The sequence below is a fragment of the Lithobates pipiens genome, unplaced genomic scaffold (genome assembly GCF_037356315.1).
Source record: "Lithobates pipiens isolate NorthernLeopardFrog02 unplaced genomic scaffold, aLitPip1_a1.2 Scaffold_8, whole genome shotgun sequence".
NCBI classification, from domain to species: Eukaryota; Metazoa; Chordata; class Amphibia; order Anura; family Ranidae; genus Lithobates; species Lithobates pipiens.
In genome coordinates, this window is record NW_027507903.1 from 504,726,525 (window position 1) to 504,747,394 (window position 20,870).

The 20,870-nt window shown below is 42.2% G+C and overlaps 1 protein-coding gene across 1 annotated transcript in view; it reads left to right on the top strand.

Moving 5' to 3' along the window:
* The window catches only part of DENND2A (DENN domain containing 2A), a gene marked incomplete in the record, with an annotated part of 181,615 nt that overhangs the window by 155,851 nt on the left and 4,894 nt on the right, over nucleotides 1–20,870 (top strand). The window contains 6 exon segments of the mRNA XM_077469274.1: nucleotides 1–104; nucleotides 6,561–6,738; nucleotides 12,356–12,397; nucleotides 12,861–12,975; nucleotides 16,274–16,513; nucleotides 17,786–17,872. Of these exon segments, the coding sequence (XP_077325400.1) occupies nucleotides 1–104; nucleotides 6,561–6,738; nucleotides 12,356–12,397; nucleotides 12,861–12,975; nucleotides 16,274–16,513; nucleotides 17,786–17,872 (766 nt within the window).

The following is a 20,870-nucleotide window of genomic DNA, read 5'->3' on the forward strand; positions in this document are numbered from 1 at the left end:
GATTTTGAAGCGCTATTCTCCACTCTCAGTGTACGGCACCTCATACAAGTCTTCGCCTCTCTCCTTCTGGAAAGAAGAGTCATTTTTATGGCAGAAACCCTTAGGTAGAGAAACTTTTATTGTGCTTCTTACGCCATAAGAATGCATTTAAGTAGAAATCCAATTCATTCCTTTGTTCACATCTTTGTGCTGCAATTGAATTCATTTAAAACAAACGAGGACATGCTGTAGTTTTGTGTGTTTACCCATGTTAAAACAGGCCAATTGAATGCTACATTAACACTGATATTGTGCAGTTGTATGCCGTTTAACACCTCTACAGTATGAAAACTCACTGTAATGCCGTGTACACACGACCAGACTTTTTGACGGACTAGGTCCGACAGTCTTCCCAACGGACTTTCGGCAGAGTTCCGGCGGACTTTCTGAATGAACGGACTTGGACACACACAATCACACCAAAGTCCGACGGATTCGAACGTGATGACGTACGACCAAACTAGAATAAGGAAGTTCATAGCCAGTAGCCAATAGCTGCCCTAGCGTCGTTTTTTGTACGTCGGACTAGCATACACACACACTGATTTCTCGGTCTGGCGGAGTTCCAGCGGGAACATTTAAAACATGTTCTATTTCTAAAGTCCGCTGGATTTTGGCAAGCAAAGGTCCGATTACTAAATATACTTGCGTTTTTGAAGGTAACCCTGGAGGCTTGTTAGAAACGAATGTGGTGATCTGTATTGGTCAATGCTAACTCAACGCAAGGACACTGCAAATACTATTGCTGTCTATGTGCCCAGTTCACATCAAGGCATTGTGCTGGTGTGTAAAAAAGTAAATATGCTGCACATGCACATCACCACTCTGCAGTGCATAGTTACATAGAGGTTTAAAAAAAACACTGTAGCACGTGCATGTTATTTGCACAATAATGTGTAGATAAAAGTAGGAGAGGAAGAAGCTGGGAAATGGAAAGAAGGGGGGGAGGGGGAAATGGGGAGGGAATGGAAAGAAAGGGAAGAAATGGAGAGAAGAGGAAGTGGGAGAAATGTAGGGACAGAGGGTCGGGGAATGAACCTAGAGAAGTAAGGGAATGGAAGATGGGGAGGAATGGAGAGACAAAGGGAAAGAGGGGAAGAAGTGGGATGAAGGGGTAAGGAGGAGATGGAAGAAATGAAGGGAAGCAACAGAAGGTTTGTGGGGGGTTGGAGGTGGAGAGAAGGGAAAGAGGCAGTGGCGTATCATCCATGTGTGGAGGATGTCCACTGCACACGGGCCCTGGGGGGGGGGGGGGGGGGGGGGGGTCTTGCACACATGACGATCCCCTGGTTGACAGTAGGGGATGATCAGTGCAGTGGGAGGGACAGCTGTTGGCACCAATTCCCCCGTATAGCCTTCAGTGAAGCAGCTGAAAGACATTTTTCCTCTTGCGGCTGTCAGCTGAAATGCCACACAGGGAGATCGATGCTTTCAACTGTCCCTTTCCACTGCACCAATCATCCATGACTGTTCTGTGTGTCTGCCTCCCTCGGCCTCCCTCCGTGTCCTCGTGCTTCTTTGGCCCCTGTGTGCTTCTCTGGGCCTCCCCACAACCGGCTTCTCTCCTCTCCCGCCGGAAGCTGTGGGGGATGTCAGGGTGGAGAAAGGGGCCAGTAAATATGTCCTTTACTGGCCCCTTCCTTTTCTGAATTGGACGCAGTAAGCGATCGCTTCCAATCACAACTGAGCAAAATAAACGGTGTTTACTCTACTTCAGTTTATGAATGAACAGGAGCCTCTTGTGTCCTGTCCATTCATCTTCAATGCTGAGGCTGCTGAGAAAGGGACTGGGGAATCTGTTCTCAGTCCCTTTCTCTGTCTCAAAGGGAAGATGTCAGGGGGTCTGTTTAGAACTCCCATCGCCATACACTCCGCACTCCTCTCCTGCACATACTACCCACCGCCATACAATCTGCACTCCTCTCCTGCACATACTACCCACCGCCATACCCTCCGCACACCTCTCCTGCACATACTACCCCACGCTGCCTATTTAACATTATCGCATTCTGCACTATGTAAGTCATCTCAGACTCTATGAAGCCATGCCCAATAGTTAGTGCAATTTAGGCCACACACACATAATTTTTTATTTTTTTTTACCTTGCACACTGGCCTAACAGATTTCATGATACACCCCTGGAAAGAGGGTAAGTAGCGGGGTAAAGGGGAAAGGAGGAGGTGGAAGAAATGAAGGGAAGAAACTGGAAGAAGTAAGGGACAACATATTTTTTTGGGGTGGGGAGTGGAGAGAAAGGGAAGGGGAAGAAATGACGATAAGGAGAAGTAGGAGGCGGGGGAAAAAAAATGGAGAGACGGGAAGGATGGGAAAGAAAGATGCAGGAGGAATGGAGCAAAGAAGGGGAAAGGAGGAAGAGAATGAAATGGAGAGTATAAAAGAAAGAAAAAAATGGAAAGGAAGAAGGGGAAAGGTATCGAGAGAAGATGCAGAAGGAAGACTTTGGAATGGAGAGAAGGAAGGGAAGAATGAGAGGGGAAGAGAAAGAATGGGAAGAGAAAGGGGGGAGGAATGGTGGGAAGAGAGGATGCGACGAGTCACCTTTTTATCCCTATGTAGTATTTATGAATTCATTTTCTGTTTTGGTCCCATATCTCCTTTAAAGCGGAGTTCCACCCAAAAGTGGAACTTCCGCTCATTTGTTTCCTCTCCCCCCTCCAATTGCCACCTTTCGGGGGGAGGGGGGGCAGGATACCTGTCTTTGACAGGTATCCTGTTCCCACTTCTGGGAATCCAGGCCGTGGGCCGTGACATCACCGCAGAACTCCCTCATTCTCTCCCTCTCACCAGGCTAGTAGGAGAGAGGAGCGGAGCCTCGCGCATGCACAGTAGGGTTCCCGGCGTGAAACCGTAAGGCTACACTGCCAGGTACCCTTACCCGCAATGGCTGCGGCAGCACCCGACAGGTGATGCAAACATCAGCTGTGGTGCTGACATTGCTGAACTCCAGGACAGGTAAGTGTCCTATTGTTAAAAGCCAGCAGCTGCAGTATGTGTACTGCTGGCTTTTATTTATTTATTTGTTGGGCGGAACACCACTTTAAATTCTGGGAAACCCCGAGGTTATAAAACCATTTACAATGCCAAACTCATTCCAACACCTGTCCTGTTGCTATATACTCCCTGTAGTACATCTGAAAGACCTTAAACAAAAAAGTTTGTTGTGCTTCTAGCCAAGCGAACCGGGCCTGTATTTAACACGACCCTTCCTCTTAGATAAGTCTATTTTCACATGTGAACTTGTTTTGCCCTCCACCAATTTCCTGGTTGCTGCAGGGTTAACTTTGTACATATTTTCCCACTCTCTTCCTGTTGTGTTGCCATGGTAATGGCAGTAAACATTATAGCGTTCAACTCTGATGTCACCCGGCATATAATTATAAAGTTGTGTGTGCGCGGAGCGGGATTCTGGGCATTTTTCCAGAAGTGTCCGTGTTCCAGGCGACTAGTGATACTGTCAAGCACGCATGTAGAGCGCTGCTTTTTGCCTGTTTATTTAATCTCGCGAAAAGTAGAGACAAACTGCCCAGAATTAATAAACTTTTCTTAAGGCTTAGGGAGCAGAACCCTGCAAATGAGACAGATCATTTTTGCAAAAGACGTCACATTTTCCATTGCTTAGCGAAGGATAGTATAAAATTCCATGTTAAAATACTTGCAATCGGAATGTCTGATTTTTAAACTCCTTTTCACTACCAGCCTTGGGATAATTTCCTAATTATGGGGATATGGAACAACTCAAATGAGTGTTACATGGTTAATGTCATGTTAAATCATATGTAGTTTCCTTAAATTGGCCACATGCTTTAAATCTGATTGTACAATTGCATTAAAATTTTCCAAGGACTATGTAATACAAGAGTCTGGTTAAAGCGGACCTACCATCAGATATGTATTTTTTTATAATAAAGTGATTTGTAAATCTTTTTTTTTTTTTTTTTTAATAAACCTATTATACTTACCTGCTCTGTGGGTTTGCACTGAGCAGCCCCGATCCTCCTCTTCTTGGGTCCACTTCCAGCACTTCTGGCTCTTTGTCACCGAATGCCCCCATAGGAAGCTGCTTCCTATGAATGCACTCGTGCAGGCTTGATACCGAGCCATGCTACCTGTATCAATAGGCACAGACATCGTGGTATGGCCCCGATCTCTTGTCACAGGATTTGATTGACAGCAGCAGGAGCCAATGGTAATCAATCTACCCTGTGAGTAGGGAGAGAGCTTCCGCTCTCATGCATCGCACTGGATCGTGATGGGGTGCAGTTAAGTATAAGAGAGGGGGGGAGGCACACACATGTTTTTTACCTTTAATTGGGAGCATGCATGCATTAAGGTATGAAAACTTGACTCTTTATAACAATTTTAAAGTACAAGAATGCTAAATGATTTTAAGGTTTCCCAGGTGTTTATTATTATCACAGTACTCCCCCCAACAATGCCTAAGCCCTTGTTCACACTGGGCCAATTTGACATGCCAAATTGGAGCCTATTGTCAACAATGGCACCGTCTGAATCAGTGCAACGGTGACTTTGTGGCGCCGCATTGATTCCAAAAAGTAGTTCCTGCACTACTTTTTGGCGACTTCAGGGACGATTTCAATAGACATCTGTGCATGAACCAGCACAGATGTCTCCAAATCGCCCCAGAGGTTGAACTGAAATGTTTGAAATTGTGCGAGTTCACATTCAGTGTGAACCTAGGCTTAATCTACTTTTCTCTCCATCTGTGATCAGCCAGCATCCAGGGTTACCATCGAATTCCTGGACTAAGATGCTGGCTCAGAGATGACACAGTCATGTAACTCCTGGAACCTGTGCAGCTCTTGGCTGTGTCCACAAACGTTTTGACACAGATTGGCTTGTGACTTGCTATAAATTTACAATGTTGTAGTCTAAACATTGGGGGAAAGGAGACTGAGGAGATGCTTCTTCCTGCCTAAGGCCCCTTTCACACAGGGCGGATCAGTAATGATCCGCCCCGTGATGATCTGCTCGCTCAGCGGGGATTGCTTCGTTGTCCCCGCTGAGCCGGCGGCGGGCAGGGCGGTCTCCGCACACTGTGCCGGGACCGCCCTGTCAGCTCTCCGCTCTCCTCTATGGGGATTGGATGAGCACGGACCGTCTGTCGGTGTTCATCCGATCAGCTCTGCAGACGGATAGAAAAATAGGATTTTCCTCCGTCTGCAGAATCGGACAGTAGTGGAGGCGGATAATAGCGGGTGTCTGCGGATGTTCATCCGCAGACACTTGCTATCCCATAGGGATGCATGTATGTCCGTATTTCATTCTACAACGGATGAATGAAATACGGACATACTGTCCGCATGTATGAAAGGGGCCTAAAGCAAACTGACAACATCTCAACCGAGCCACTGGACTGGAGATCAATGATGGCTTTTTAATGATAAAAGGCAGGGCCATTTTTAAGGCAGGACAAAAGGGACAGCTGCCCTGGGCCCTGTCATTGTTGTGGGGCCCAAAGCAGCTGCCGCATGCTTGCCAACTATCCTGGTTTAAATTCCCTCGCCCCTTGAGGTTTTAGTTATGTGCTGTGTCCCAATATCTCAATGTGAAGTGCTGCTACTAATGCTGCCCAGCTCTGCCCTATTGTGTACAGATGACTCACCTGCAGATCCTGTGTTTACATGTAAATTACCAGCATTCATATGTAAATAGAGGCGGCCGGTGGCATTGATATGTATATCATGCCCCCCGAGGTCATATCCACAATAATCTCTAGCAACCAATCAACAAGCAGAAATCATGTGCTGTAACCTCTAGCAACCAGCCAGTGAGCGGTAATGATACACTGCAACCTCTGGCAACCAATCACAATAGCTGCCTGATCATATTCATTAGTCCGATTTCGAGTCTAGCTGCTATTTATTGTATGTCTCAGAGCAGGTGGAGAGCGAAACTGCATGGGGAGTGGGCCCCAAAGAAAAGTTTTGCCCAGGGTCCAATCAATATTAAAGACGGCACTGATAAAAGGATATATATATATATATATATATATATATATATATATATACATTTTTTTTTTATTTTACTGTTGCTGTGTTATTATTTATTCATGCAGACTTGTAAAGTGAATGAAAGGTCCAATTTAACACATGCCATAAACTCTGGATGCTAGGAGTATTCTGTGTTTTTTATGACCTGAACGATGTCCAAAGACATCCGTCTTTGAGCCTTGTTATAAGCAAAGCTGAATGTAGCAGTTTGATTTCATAATAAAGCTGTGCTTTTGCAATGCTGCTTTGTCCAGTGACCTTTTTAAGGTGACTGTGAATGCCAGCTGGTAGTTTGAGAGAGAAAGAGGAAATGTTTTCTCCTGCCTGCAGCAGAATTGTATCATCTCAGCCTAGGCAAAATCGCATATAACTTAATATAATCTCCTGTGTATGGGTTTGTGTCTCATAATTATAAAATCGTTCTTATATATTTAACACAATTCATTACTAATTGTGACTTTTTGTTTTGAAATTTGTTTTTCCTTTAGCATGTTGTCCAAATGCTGCCATGCCATGGTTGCATTAATATACCCCTTTGCCTGGCAACACACCTACATTCCTGTGCTTCCTCCATCAATGATTGACATAGTCTGTTCACCCACTCCATTCCTGATTGGTCTGCTGTCCAGTTCCCTGCCTCGTCTGAAGGACCTGCCTGTGGAAGAGGTGAGCTTTAGGTTGTCAGTCACATTCATCCTTTAGGGCAGACGAAACAAACTATTAGTACGTTTGGTTGCATGTTGAACATTCACATTCAGCATTTTCATCATACTGTCTCAACCTGTTAGAGTCTGCAAAAGATTTGAGACTGGGGTGGAGGTTCACCTTCCAGCAGGACAACGACCCTAAACATACAGCCAGAGCTACAATGGAATGGTTTTGATCAAAGCATATTCATGTGTTAGAATGGCCCATTCAAAGTCCAGACCTGAATTCAATTGAGACTCTGTGGCACGACTTGAAAATTCCTCTCTATCCAATCTGACAGAGCTTGAGCTATTTTGCAAACAAGAATGGGCAAAAATGTCACTCTCTAGATGTGCAAAGCTGGTAGAGACATACCCAAAAAGACTTGCAGCTGTAATTTTCTGCGACAGGTGGTTCTACAAAGTATTAACTCAGGGGGGCTGAATACAAATGCATGCCACACTTTTCACATATTTGTGAAAAATTTTGAAAACCATTTATCAATTTCCTTCCACTTCACAATTATGTGCCACTTCGTGTTGGTCTATCACATACAATCCCAATAAAATACATTTACATTCTTGGTTGAAACATGACAAAATGTGGAACATTTCAAGGGGTATGAATACTTTTTCAAGGCACTGTATATTAAACAATCTGATTCACACCTCCCATCCTGCACTTGCCTTGACGCATTCCATAGTGATCAAATGTGATTAAAACTGAAGAAGTGGCTTGGAGAAGCTACAAAACCTCTTCACATTACAGAACATGTCAAGGTGAATGGGAATAAAGCCAGCCATAGATGGATCGAATCTCGACTGGTTCAGCAGAGAGTGGCCAAGTTCTGATCCATCTTTGGGCGCGCTGGTTATACTGAATTTGATCTATTGATTGACTTCAGTACAACCAGCCTGTTTGATTTTTTTTTTTTTTTTTTTCATGTGATTACTGCTGGTGGCTACAGCAGCCAACATGGATCACTGTGTTCTGCCAGCACTCCCAGGGATTCCAACAGTCAGTGTAGCTGGGGAATTCGAGCAATTTTCTTCCACCTGTAGTGGACGGAAAAAAAACGATAGTCTATGGCTTGCTTCACTGCTACTAGCAACCTTTCTGTTATTGTCCTGGTAACATCTCAGAATTTTTTAATTCTTTCAGATTCAGCCCTTGTGACAAAAGTCATAGGACAAATAGAAAAAGAGTGAATTAGGGCAATTGAAACCTGACAACCCTGTCTAAAACGTGTAAAAAAAAAAAAAAAAAAAAAAAACCCAGGAACAAAAATGTAACATACAGCTTATCAGTCCTTAGATGTGATGGCTGCATTGGTTTTATTTTTTCAGGCTAAGATCACTTTCTGCAGGAGGTACAAAAAATGCCTGTTGATCTTGCCAAAAATACAGCATCCTTGTCATGGAGTCGAACTGAAAGCACAGATATCCGCTCTCCGTAGTTTATTCAGTGCAGCTGAGGCTGCAGAGGAGATAGCCCCTGTACACACGGTCGGAGATTTCCACAACCAAATCCGTCGGATCTTGTCCGAAACTTTTGCATACACATGGTCGGACAAAGTTGGCGAAAAATCCGATCTTTCAGAACGAGATGACGTAATTTAGTTACGATGGGACTACATTCAGGCTAGTAGCCAATAGCTTTGATGTAGGAATTTTATCTGAGCATGCGTGGCACTTGGTCCGATCAAAATTCTCTACACATGATCGGAGTATGTCCGATTGGCCCAGTTGGTCGGGAAATATTTCCAACATGTTGGAAAATTGGGTCCGACGGATATTCCGAAGGAATCAGTCCGACGCATACCACACACAGTCGGATTATCCGACGACACGGTCCGATAGGACACATTCCGACGAATTCTCCGACCGTGTGTACAAGGGCATAGAGGGCTCAATCTCCTTTCTCTGTCTCAAAAGTGAAACATCAGAGATCTGTTTTGACCCCTGATATTTCACCAAAGCCCCCCAAAAAATAATTTTAAAATATTATATTCATTATTTTTGTTTTACAATTTAAAAAAATAAACTACTGACACTGGGCTCAGAGGGAAGGTCCCCGGATGTAGGTCAGGTGGGGCTTCATGTTTTTTTGCACCAGGGCCCTGAAGGTTCTAGTTACGCCACTGGGCGCAAGTAAGCATTTAGGGGGAGTGGGTTTTTTATTTTTTATGTATAGATTAAGGTAAAAAAAAGAAGGAAAAAAAGACTTTATAAACCCTTTATGCAACACTGGAATCTAAAAAAAAATCTAAAACAAGCACCTGGAGGATCACTTAAGTTCTTTGTAAGGATAACTAATACAAATCTAAGCATGCATTCAGTCTTTTCATGGCAGCGGGGACAGTACAGACTGGTTCTTTCTACTCAAATATCACTTCTGACATAAACAGTTCTGTTTTGCTTGATAAAAAATTGATAAAGCTCCAATTTAGTGAGATCTGTGATGTGGGAAAGTACAGACTACAAAGGGGTCTTTAATAGACCTTTTGCACAATGAATCTAATTATTCATTACAATAAACTCGTTTTATTGATTTTAATACAGTGCCTTATTGTCGCCTGGAACAAAGTGCCAGAAACCTTGTATCAAAGCCAAATGGTTAAAAGCGGAACTCTATGCAGAAAAGACACAAATGATTGCAGCTCAGTATTAACACATCAATAAATCTATATTTAAAGGGTAGAAAAATAAATGGAAAACAAAAAAATAAAATATTTTAGCATATACAATTGCGACACAAGTCGTATTGTAATTGAAATGCTATTAAAAATTACTTTTTCAATCTGCAGTCGCTGTATTTTTCTGAAAATGCAATGCAATATGGCTTCCTGGAGGTGTTCTATACATAGAATGTGTACAGGACTCCTCCCAGAAGCATCATTTCCTGCTTGTGTGATTGGCTCACTGATTTTCCCAGAAGTCTGCACTAAGATACAAGTCAGACTTCAGGAAACCCCTGCAACAAAAAATTAAATTTTTGGTGAGATGATTCCAATAGGAAATCATGTCTAAAGGGATGCAGGCCCTGCAGCTTTCCTCATGTTCTGCAGGTGCACAGCTGATTGATAATTATGAAACCACTCATTAGATTTATTTTCCCACATGGGCACAGAGAAACACATGGATGCCTTCAGAATAACAAAAGGTAGGAATCTGCAACAAAGGTTGTTATAATCCCTGCAATGTACATAGATCACCAAGAGAGAAATGTTGTTTTCTCAACAAAAAGTGGAGTAAAATACAAGCAGTGTAAGTACCTGAATGTTACCTGGTATCAGCCTCTTGCAGATGCTGTACAGCAAAGCTGAAATGTGAGCAGTCGAAGCACTACAAAAAGCCTATTGATTTGTACACTGACCAGAAGCATGCTGATAGGAGGAGAGAGCACGGTGATGAGCTGTTAACTGTGTTGCATAACTTTTTACTGTCCAATCACAGGCTAGGATGACCTAGGCTCGGAAATCATGGGCGCGTAACCTGTCCCATCATGCCTCTGCGTTGGGGAGTCATGCTTATAACTGTCAGCAACTTTCAATGCCTTATGGGACTTGTAGTTCTGCAACAGCTGGAGGACCAATGGTTAAGCACCCATGGACATGATGCTGGCCATCAGGGGGATACCTGGTGGCAGAAATAAAGTACTGCTGGCGAAATCTGTGTTAGATATGTTTTAAATTGAATTAACTGTTTAGTGTCACTTTGATGCTACTGACAGACTGCATCACATAGAGCAGGGATATGCAATTAGCGGACCTCCAGCTGTTGCAAAACTACAAGTCCCATGAGGCATAGCAAGACTCTGAGAGCCACAAGCATGACACCCAGAGGCAGAGGCATGATGGGACTTGTAGTTTTGCAACAGCTGGAGGTCCACTAATTGCATATCCCCGACATACAGCATGTCATTTTTGATTTTGCCCATTGTTCCACTTTAAGTAGTAATAAATTTGTTTCACTGTTAGGGTTTTATTTTACCAGGGTAAGTATAACAAGGCAAATGCCATGTCACATTTTTAGATCTAAATAACACTTCTCTGAAGCACTGTTGATCACAATTTGAATGAGACAAAGATATTTTGTATCTGGATGCTCATCCATGGACATTGCTGACAGATGAGCACATTGTATCATGCTGATTCTGGCACTCGGTTAGTGGCCCAGTTTTCACAAGAGAGAAATAATTACCGTAATTAACTAATGGCTTCCGGAGGCAGAGAAGGGCCTTCGCATGCCAAAAACAACACCATTCTGTGTATGGCTGTAAATGATAAGCTGTCCGCCCCTGGAGAGGTTCACAGGGAGGGGAAGAATCACTGGCAACAAATCATTTATGTTTTAATGTGTATGTTCAGACAGAAAGTTTTGGTTTTTGATTAAAGAGGAGTTAGCACCCTTGTCAGGTTTTTGCTGCTGTCCATTGCTCATTTGAGAGATTTCCTCTCTTCCAATCTTGCAGAGAACATTTTACCAGACATGAGGTGAGGGGGAACTCTTAAAACGCAATACAGACAGAAAAATCACTTTCCTATAGTAGCATAGGGAAAGGGTAGAACCTCGTCAGCTTTTTAATTCTGCGTCCCATTTTCAGATTTTTTTTTTTTCTCCACTTCCTGTCTATTGGAACTGTTGTCAACAGGATGGGAAGTGAGGGGAAATCTCTCTAATGTAGTCAAAGATGGTCATAAAAAAAATTGACAGGAGTTCTAATCCTTCCTCTATACAAAGCTAGAAAAAAAAGTGCCTAGACATACACTTTAGAGACCCTGACACCAGACCGTTCATTTCAACATTTATCCCATACGATTATATGTGCATGACGCATATCTTTTTTGCCTTGTGTTGCCATCCAAAAGCCCTGAGACTGCTGCTGGGTGCAACCCACTTGCATATAATGTAAGCAGCTACAGCCGACTCACAGCTGTCACCCAAGTGTATTTCCCTCCACTCCTTCCCTGACCGCTACATGAAAGGTTATGAAGGGAGGTAAGAGGAGCTGGGCCAGCACAGACAGTAATTTGACACTCCCAGAAGAGAACAAGGCTATGAGGTGCAAGGAGGGAAAGGGCTGTGCTGGGGAACTGACATTCCCTGGAGTTTTCCTTCTCTAGCCAGTTCAGAAGTATATTGCTAAATTGTTTATGGAAATTGAAAAGCTTACTTGCAGTATTTTTTTTTTTAATACTTGATTGGTTTTATGTTGGTGGGAGGGTCTCTTTAAAGCTTCTATGAGATTTTAGCGAATGTGTTTAAAACTGCTTTAAAGAGCTTCCCTTTCTATAATGGGATATATCCTTTAATCAGTGCAGTTTCGGTTTCCCGATGTCCCTGTTCAGTGTGGGTGGAAAGCAGCGGCTGGGCAGTGATTGGACCGGCTCCAGAACGTTGAAAGGATTTGTCATTTCTGGTCAGTGGTAGGGAAACCTCAAACCACAGCTGAGGATGTGTACACTGTATAAATGGCTCAGACCCAGCTGCTGCGGACACTACATTAGGCAGGAAGGAGGGCAAATGCAAAAGAGGGGACTGGAAAGCCCCCCGAGAAGCAGGAAATGAAAGACTTTTGTTTTGTTTCTATACAGGTTCTCCTGGTGGACCTTGGTAATGATCGCTTCCTCAGCCAGGTGAGTGTGACGGTCGGTACTAAAAGAACCTTGAATGTTGCCTTCTGCTTCACCTTGATCATAAAAGACTACTCATGTCTTGTAGAGCTTGTAGAAAGCACCTCGTTTTCAGGCTGTGCAGGCTTTTTAAATATTTCCCCTAAAAAAAAATATTATGTGTGTGTGTATATATATATATATATATATATATATATATATATATATATATATATATATATATATATATATATTATATATTATATATTATATATTTTTTTTATATATTATATTTATGTTATGTTTATTCCATGCTATATAGTTGGCAACTAATCGTCCGCTCCCTCCTCTTTATTATTCCCAAGATTTAGGAGAGTCTCTTTTTTTTTGTTTGATGTTTGCATCACCTTTCCTTTTAGCAATGAAAATTTCTGCAGTCCGATTATCCTTAGAACCCCAATCATGAATTTTTTCCTCTATGTTCCAGATGGACGATGAAGACTCCATTCTCCCCCGGAAACTGCAAGCGGCTCTGGAACAGATCTTGGAGCAGAGGAACGAGTTGGCTAGTGAAATAGAAACTTCTGCTCATGGCCAACAAGGTAAATAGTAGAGTTTCTATCTGTTTATCTTTGTCCCTGCCTCCATCTGCAGCTTATTTTTTAGCTTGGTCAATAAAAGTGCAAACCTAGGGCTTAAAGAGGAAGTAAACCCTGATGAGTTTACTTCCTTTTTCATTCCCTGCAAAGGCAAAGCTTAATGGACTACTATGCATCGCTTACCTGACACAGGAGCCAGAGATGTCACCGCTGTCCCCTGTAGTCCGGCGCATCCATCTTCTCGGTGGGATCTCGCAGCTCCACCACTGTCATTCAGCGAAGCCGTGATGACGTCACTCCCGCGCATGCGCACGGGAGCCGACACGAGTGGCAGCTCCGTCGTTGGAAATGCTGCGCTCAGTGCGCCTGCGCGCCGCTGTCTTCGGCGCATGCGCCGTAGACGGCGGTGCCTGTCTTCGGGCAAATATCTCCTAAACCGTATAGGTTTAGGAGATATTTCTTGGACCTACAGGTAAGCCTTAATCTAGGCTTACCTGTAGGTCAAAGTGTGTTGTAAGGGTTTACAACCACTTTAAAGTGGTTGTAAACCCTATTTTACAACCTTATGCTACAGGCAAACCTGCACTGTTTAGGAGATATTCCCTGTCCCCTGCATGTGCCGATGTCATCGGCACATGCGCATTGGGGAAAACTGAAGCAATAGCACCTATGTGTCGTTGCTGCAGTCTCCGTGCCGTTATTGGCGGCTCCCACGTCATCACAGCTCTAGCCAATCACAGTGATACCCAGAAGTAAATTCGGGACGACATGGCCGGAGGGGGAGACTAGGACTGCTGCAGGGGCTTCAATCTGAGGTAAGTAATACATAATGAGCTAGTATGCTATGCAATGTCATCATCTGGCTCAGGAAACCTTTTGATGTTCTACAAATCCTATTAGAACTGGGACATTTGGTCCATTTATATGATGTGGCCCCAAACTTGGATCTTTAGTGTTCACCCACTATGGAGTTTACCCAAGATTTTGAAGCTGTACCTTTTTTTTTTTTTGTTTTTTTTTGTTTTTTTTTTTCGTAAATGGTTGTAAACCTCAGATATAGAAAAGGAAAAAATAGGCTGCGCTTATTAATCAAAACACAAAAAATAATTGAATGAAGAACCCATAATAAATCCAAAAAGACAAATATCATTGATAATACTACAATTGATGCTAGTAAATAATTAAGGTGACAATATATTGGTGAAAAGTAAATAAAATAGTCCCAAAAAAATAAATTAAATCCGTGGAAATTAATACGATGATGATTACTCAGTGAAGTGAAATCGGATGGCACCACCGCATAAAATACACGCTTACCAGAAGGCAAGCTTATACAAGCTTGCAAATAATTGGACATCCAATAGGCAAAGCAGTGACAGTTCGACCTCACATTGATGAACCAGAAGGCAGGCAGGATAACTTGGTCCAATAGGCACACGAACCAATCAAACAGTAGGATCCAAAAAGATGAAGACAAGGCTCTCCATAGTGTAAATCAGTATGACCAATTTAATAAAATTAAAAAATACACTTACATCAATAGTAGATAACGTCACAAGTAAAAACAATGGCTGGCCGGCTTGCAATCGCCTGTCCAAACTTAGCGATACACAGCGATGACGTCAGCACGTCAACCACCCGACGTACGTTTCGTCTCAAGAAGATGTTGTCAAGGGAACCTCAGATGTGAAATATGATCAAAGAATATCCCTCTATAGCGTATACTTGTCTCTTCAGAGCACTAAATGTCATTTTTGTCCACTGTCTCGTTCCTCTGCTATAAGCATAAGTCACTTCTGACAAATTTTCCTGACACCAAGAGAAAAATGGTGATGGGAGAGACCTCCAGCTGATTGACAGCCTCAGCTCTGTTCCTGTGTGGTGTTTCTTCCCTTCAATCGGCTCTCAAAACTCTCCTCGCTGAGCTCTGCAGAATGTAACGTCAGCTCTCCGCCCACTTTTTTTCAGAACTCCCAGACAAGTTGTACATTCTGCACTGTGAATGGATATAGAGCAGAGAAGAATGCAGATAAACAGGTTCAACTTATATAGGAGGATTTGTTTCATCTATGTATCATCTGAGGCCAGTCACTTCACTGGGTATATGTGAGGGTTTACAACCACTTTAATAGACCAAAACAAAATCCTTTTTGATAAGCCTTCTTCAGGATTGGATTGGAGAGTCCTTGACCCACCAGATGAATTGACCATTAGAGTTCTAGTGAAGACTAAGTGTTATGCTTTTTTGGCTAGTTATAAGTTATAGGGATGTAAAGAAGGAAAAAACCGCGCTTGTCCAATCACAAAAAACAAAAACATGCAGCAGACCCAAATGTTATACTACATTCAACAAAAGACAAGAAAAAAAGGGTGGGTTGCGCTAAAGAAATAAAATAAACTGAAATAAAATAATATAAATGCTATATCACCAAAATTAAATAAGTGAATATTGACACCAATCCTATGCGGTAGTATGTGCAAAAATGAGAATATCAGTATACTTGTATAAATAGAATAGAAAAATCACTCCTATGTATTAAAGAAAATACAAAGAATAATGATTAACCGGTCATGTGACAAAAAAACACAATTGTTAAACTGTGTATGTGTTACGGGAAATACAAAAAATATTAATTGACTGGTCATGTGACAAAAAGAAGACACAATTATAAACAATGTGAAAGAAACACTTTGATAATAGTAACTTTAAAAAGTCCATATAAAAAAGTCCCAATTTGAAAAAAAGGAAAAAATAATAGTAACTCCGCAATGATGATGTGATGACAGACCATCCAAATTAGTGTGAGTTGTGAAGACCTCCACCACGATTAACACTGCCGCTTACCAAAAGCATATGGTTCTTTGTTACAGAGAACCATAAAGCGCGGATGACTGACTCCCCCAGTCCAGGGTATTTCAGGATGGATAAAGAGATAAGGGGACTTCTCACAGCTCCAACCAATCCCTCACATCAGCGACCATAAAAAAGATATAAGGCTCGCAATAGTGTAAAACCAAACACTTTAATAAAGCAAATAAAAAAAGCCAATTGCGCACTTGCATAGTATCAGTGAACAGATCGCATATAAAATTCGAGCCGGCCGGTCTCGATACACAACGCCCGATACTTCCGGGACAAACACGCGAAGCGGTGAAGTCAGGGCGTCGCTCCTCCTCCCTACGCGTTTCATCACTAGGGGACGTGGTCACGGGGTTTGACTTGGCATCAAATAGCAGTATAACTTTTTTGTTTGGATGACAAAATTTAATTTTCCATAAATAATATAAATTTGTTCTCCAGATTCCAGCGCTCTCAATGATGTGGTATCGGAGGCCTTTGTCCGCTTCTTTGTGGAGATAGTTGGTCATTACTCTTTATTCATGGTTCCTGGGGAGCAGGAGGAGAGGACGCTCCTTCGTGATGCCTTTCGCAAATCTATCTCCTCCAAGAGTGTCCGCCGATTCCTGGAGGTCTTCATGGAGACTCAAACATTTGGAGGCTTTACCCAAGAGAGAGAGATGAGGAAGCAGGGAACCAAAGGTCAGTGAGTCCAAGTTCAGGTTATTTGCATCGAGCCTGTTTTTCTCCCTTAATGCAAGTCTGTGAATCTGCTCTGACTTATTGAAGACAAAGCAATTGTTGCTTTAGGTGGCTTATTTTTTACCAGTTCTCGTTCATCTATACAGTGATCTAGCAAGGATGTGGATTAAGGATTATGTAAATGATCACCCTGCAAAACAAGCCATTCAGTTTAAAATAGAAATTAAAGGCAAAACATTTGTGTATACATATATAAAAACAAAAAAAAACAAAAACACAATGTCTGTTCTCGGCTGCATAAGGAGCCCAGAGAGCTAAGGAAGGAGAAACAGTAGCACACTGGTTTTCCCAGTGAATCGGCAGGGGGGTGTCAGCACCAGTCTGTTAGTGGGAGAAGTGCAGTAGGGGACTGGCAGGAACACCAGATATTACACACGTGATAAGTGTATCTAAACCTGAAAGAAAAAAATAATCTATTGCAGTTTCCTGATCCTTCAATATGGTGGTTTCATTTGTGTGTGTTTTTTTTTTTTTTTTTGTTTTTGTTTGTTTTTCTTGTGTTTTTTTCCCATTTATTTTCACCTGATGATCCTGCCAGTAATATACTTCCTGTTCTAAGGTGTCATCACACATTCACTGTACTGTATCTATGGAGAAGCAGCATTGTCATCCTGGGACATACTACTCCTTTTCTTCTCAGCATTGTTACATAGGGGAAGGTGTTCTGTAGTTCACAGAAGATAGCAGATAACGTTGTTTGAGATGACCACCAGTTTCATGCACAGGAACTTATGACACTAAATTTCTGGCAGGACCAATGGGTATATTTCTGTACTTGCTAACAAAAATGTTCCTTACCTGAAAAAGATGAATGGATATCTAATATATATAGCACACACAGAACTCCAACACTACAGTATCCTATATAAAAGCTTTTGTCAATTGGAGGAAATTACGTTTTTTGTTTTTTGTTTTTTCCTTCTGTGTAACAATCTGTGCAAATTACTAAAAGGCAGAATCCATTCTTAAACAGAAACCTTGTCCGTGCTTTGTACCCATCCTCCTCCTTTCCTGTTGTCTTTGTACCCATCCTCCTTTCCTGTTGTCTTTGTACCCATCCTCTTTTCCTGTTGTCTTTTGTTGTTCTGATATGAAATCCCAACCCCTGAGAGCTCGCTGAGCAACCCCCGCAGATGCAGACCCAGCTGTGAGCGCAAAGGATTCTGGGTGTGTACAGAAGATGCTGATCTCACCCGCTATTTGTATTTACAGGTCTGTTTGAGGTCAGGGCGCAGGAATATCTGGAGACGCTGCCGGGAGGGGAGCAGAGCGGAGTCAACAAGTTTTTCAATAGGATAGGTAAGCTGGAAAAGGGATAATGTCTGCCTACTGAATGTCTCTCATTGTGTATACCCTTAGGCTTAATGTACATGGGATGTTTTACAACCTCTCCTGAACGATTTAACTTGACAGATGATAACCAACATTTAAAAACATCAGTTTTGCCACGTTTACATGCCACATTTAGGCATGTTTGCGCTTAAAATCGTTTTGTTTTTTTTGTCAAAAATTAAAAACTCCTGTAAGCTAAACGCAAGTTACCACGTTTTACAAGCTGTTACAGGCGCTTGGCCACTGAGACAGCTGACCACTTCCCTGATGTTTTGTTCCAGTGTCGCAGGCTCCCGAACCGGGATGATGTCACTCTCGCACACTGCACAGGCGGCCGGCTGTTCCTTCAGAGCGCATGCACCAGTAATTTCACTGGCTGCATGTACAATAAATATCTCCTAAACAGTGCAAGTTTAGGAGATATTTACGCTACCTATAGGTAAGCCTTATTATAAGCTTACCGATATGTAAAAGTCAGTAGTAGTGTTTCATTAAACCTACCATCTATGTGCAACCCTAAGCGCAGTAACCCGTTTTTAGATTCTCACTTTGCTTCTTTGCCATTTGCTTATTGGCGAGTATTTTAACTGCAGCTGGAGTTTGATCAGTTCTTTTATCCAAAGGTGCTAAGGTATATATTTTCCATCTATATGATTGTCTAGCATATTATATCTTGGCGCGCACTCGAGAGCATCACGGATCACGCTAAACGGCCGATCATCGCGGCCGTTTACCACGTGATCGCTCCGTCAAATGACGGAGTAATCACTTGTAAACAAACCGGCGTCATATTATGACGCCGGTTCCTCCCTCCCCTCTCTGTACCGATCGGTACAGCGGAGGGGGAAGAGATCGGTGTCAGCAGCGCTGTGGGCTGCATCTGCAGTGCCCACATCGCTGCTCACCGAAATTTAACCCCTCAATTCCCTGCCATTACTCTGCAATACCCTGCCATTACTCTGCAGTACCAGCAAATACTCTGCAATACCCCCCAATACTCTGCAGTACCAGCAAATACTCTGCAACAGCCGCACATAGTCTGCAACAGCCGCACATAGTCTGCAACAGCCGCACATAGTCTGCAACAGCCGCACATAGTCTGCAACAGCCGCACATAGTCTGCAACAGCCGCACATAGTCTGCAACAGCCGCCAATACTCTGCAATATCCTGCCATAAATTGCCATACCTGGAGATACCCAGCCATATTCGGAGATACCCTGCATTACCCAGCCATAGTCGGTGATACCCTGCTATACCCAGCCATAGACATTCCCCCACCGCGCCGCCCTCCGGTGCTTCTACCGACTCGCCAATACGATCAAAGCCAGAATCTTTTTTTATTTTTTTTTTATTTCAGGCTTCCCAGCTTAGAGGTGAGATGTGAGGTCTTATTGACCCTTTCTCTCACTGTAAATAGGACCTGTCATGCCATATTCCTATTACAAGGGATGTTTACATTCCTTGTAATAGGAATAAAAGTGATCAAAAAATGTATTTTTGGGGAAAAAAATGTCAAACTAAAATAAATAAAGTAAAAATGAACAATAAAAAATTATTTTTTAAAGCGCCCGTCCCCATGTGCTCACATGCAGAAGGGAACGCATACGTAAGTCCCGCCCACATATGAAAACGGTGTTCAAACCACACATGTGAGGTATCGCTGCGAACGTTAGAGCAAGAGCAATAATTCAAGCGCTAGACCTCCTCTGTAACTCAAAACATATAACCAGTAAAAAAAATTTAAAGCGTCGCCTATGGGGATTTTTAAGTAGCGACGTTTGGTGCCATTCCACGAGCGTGTGCAATTTTGAAGAGTGACATGTTAGGTATCTATTTACTCAGCGTAACTTCATCTTTCACATTATGCAAAAATTGGGCTAACTTTACTGTTTTTTTGTTTGTTTTGTTTTTTAAGCACAAAACTGTTTTTTTTTTCCAAAAAAAAGCATTCAAAAAATTGCTGCGCAAATACCGTGTGAGATAAAAAGTTGCAATGACCACCATTGTATTCTCCAGGGTGTTTGCTAAAAAAACATATATAATGTTTTGGGATTCTATGTAATTTTCTAGCAAATGATGATTTTTACATGTAGGAGAGAAATATGCTGTGTGTGAGAAATAAACTGATAATATGACAATTTTGTGAAAAAAAAAAGTAAAAAAAATCTTGATTTTGCAAAGAATTGTGGGAAAAAATGACAACTTCAAAAAACGAATCAATCATGCCTCTTACTAAATACCTTGGAATGTCTTCTTTCCAAAAAGGGGTCATTTGGGGGGTATTTGTACTTTTCTGGCATGTTAGGGTCTCAAGAATTGAAATAGGCCGTCAGTACTTCAGGTGTGATCAATTTTCAGATATTGGCACCATAGCTTGTGGACTCTATAACTTTCACAAAGACCAAATAATATCCACCAATTTGTACTTATTTTTACCAAAGATATGTAGTAGTATAAAATTTGGCCAAAATTTATGAAGAAAAAATTACTAATCTGCTACATTTTATAACAGAAACAAAGAAAAATTCATTTTTTTACAGAATTTTCTGTATTTTTTCTTTTATAGCACAAAAAATAAAAAAACCGAGCGGTGATTAAATACCACCAAAAGAAAGCTCCATTTGTGTGAAAAAAAGGACAAAAATTTAATATAGGTCCAGTGTTGCATGACTGAGTAATTGTCATTCAAAATGTGAGAGCACGAAAGCTGAAAATTGGTCTGGATATTAAGGGTGTTTAAGTGCCCAGTGGTCAAACCATACATGTCGGGTATCTCCACGATCATTAGAGCGAGAGCAATATTTCTGGCACAGGACCTTCTCTGTACGTCTAAACTGGTAACCTGTATTTTTTTAAAGTAACGTAGTTTGTCCCCATGCGCAATTTTGAAAGCATGACCTGTTGGGTATCTATTTACTCGGCGTAACTTCTTTCACATTATACACAACAATTGAGCTAACTTC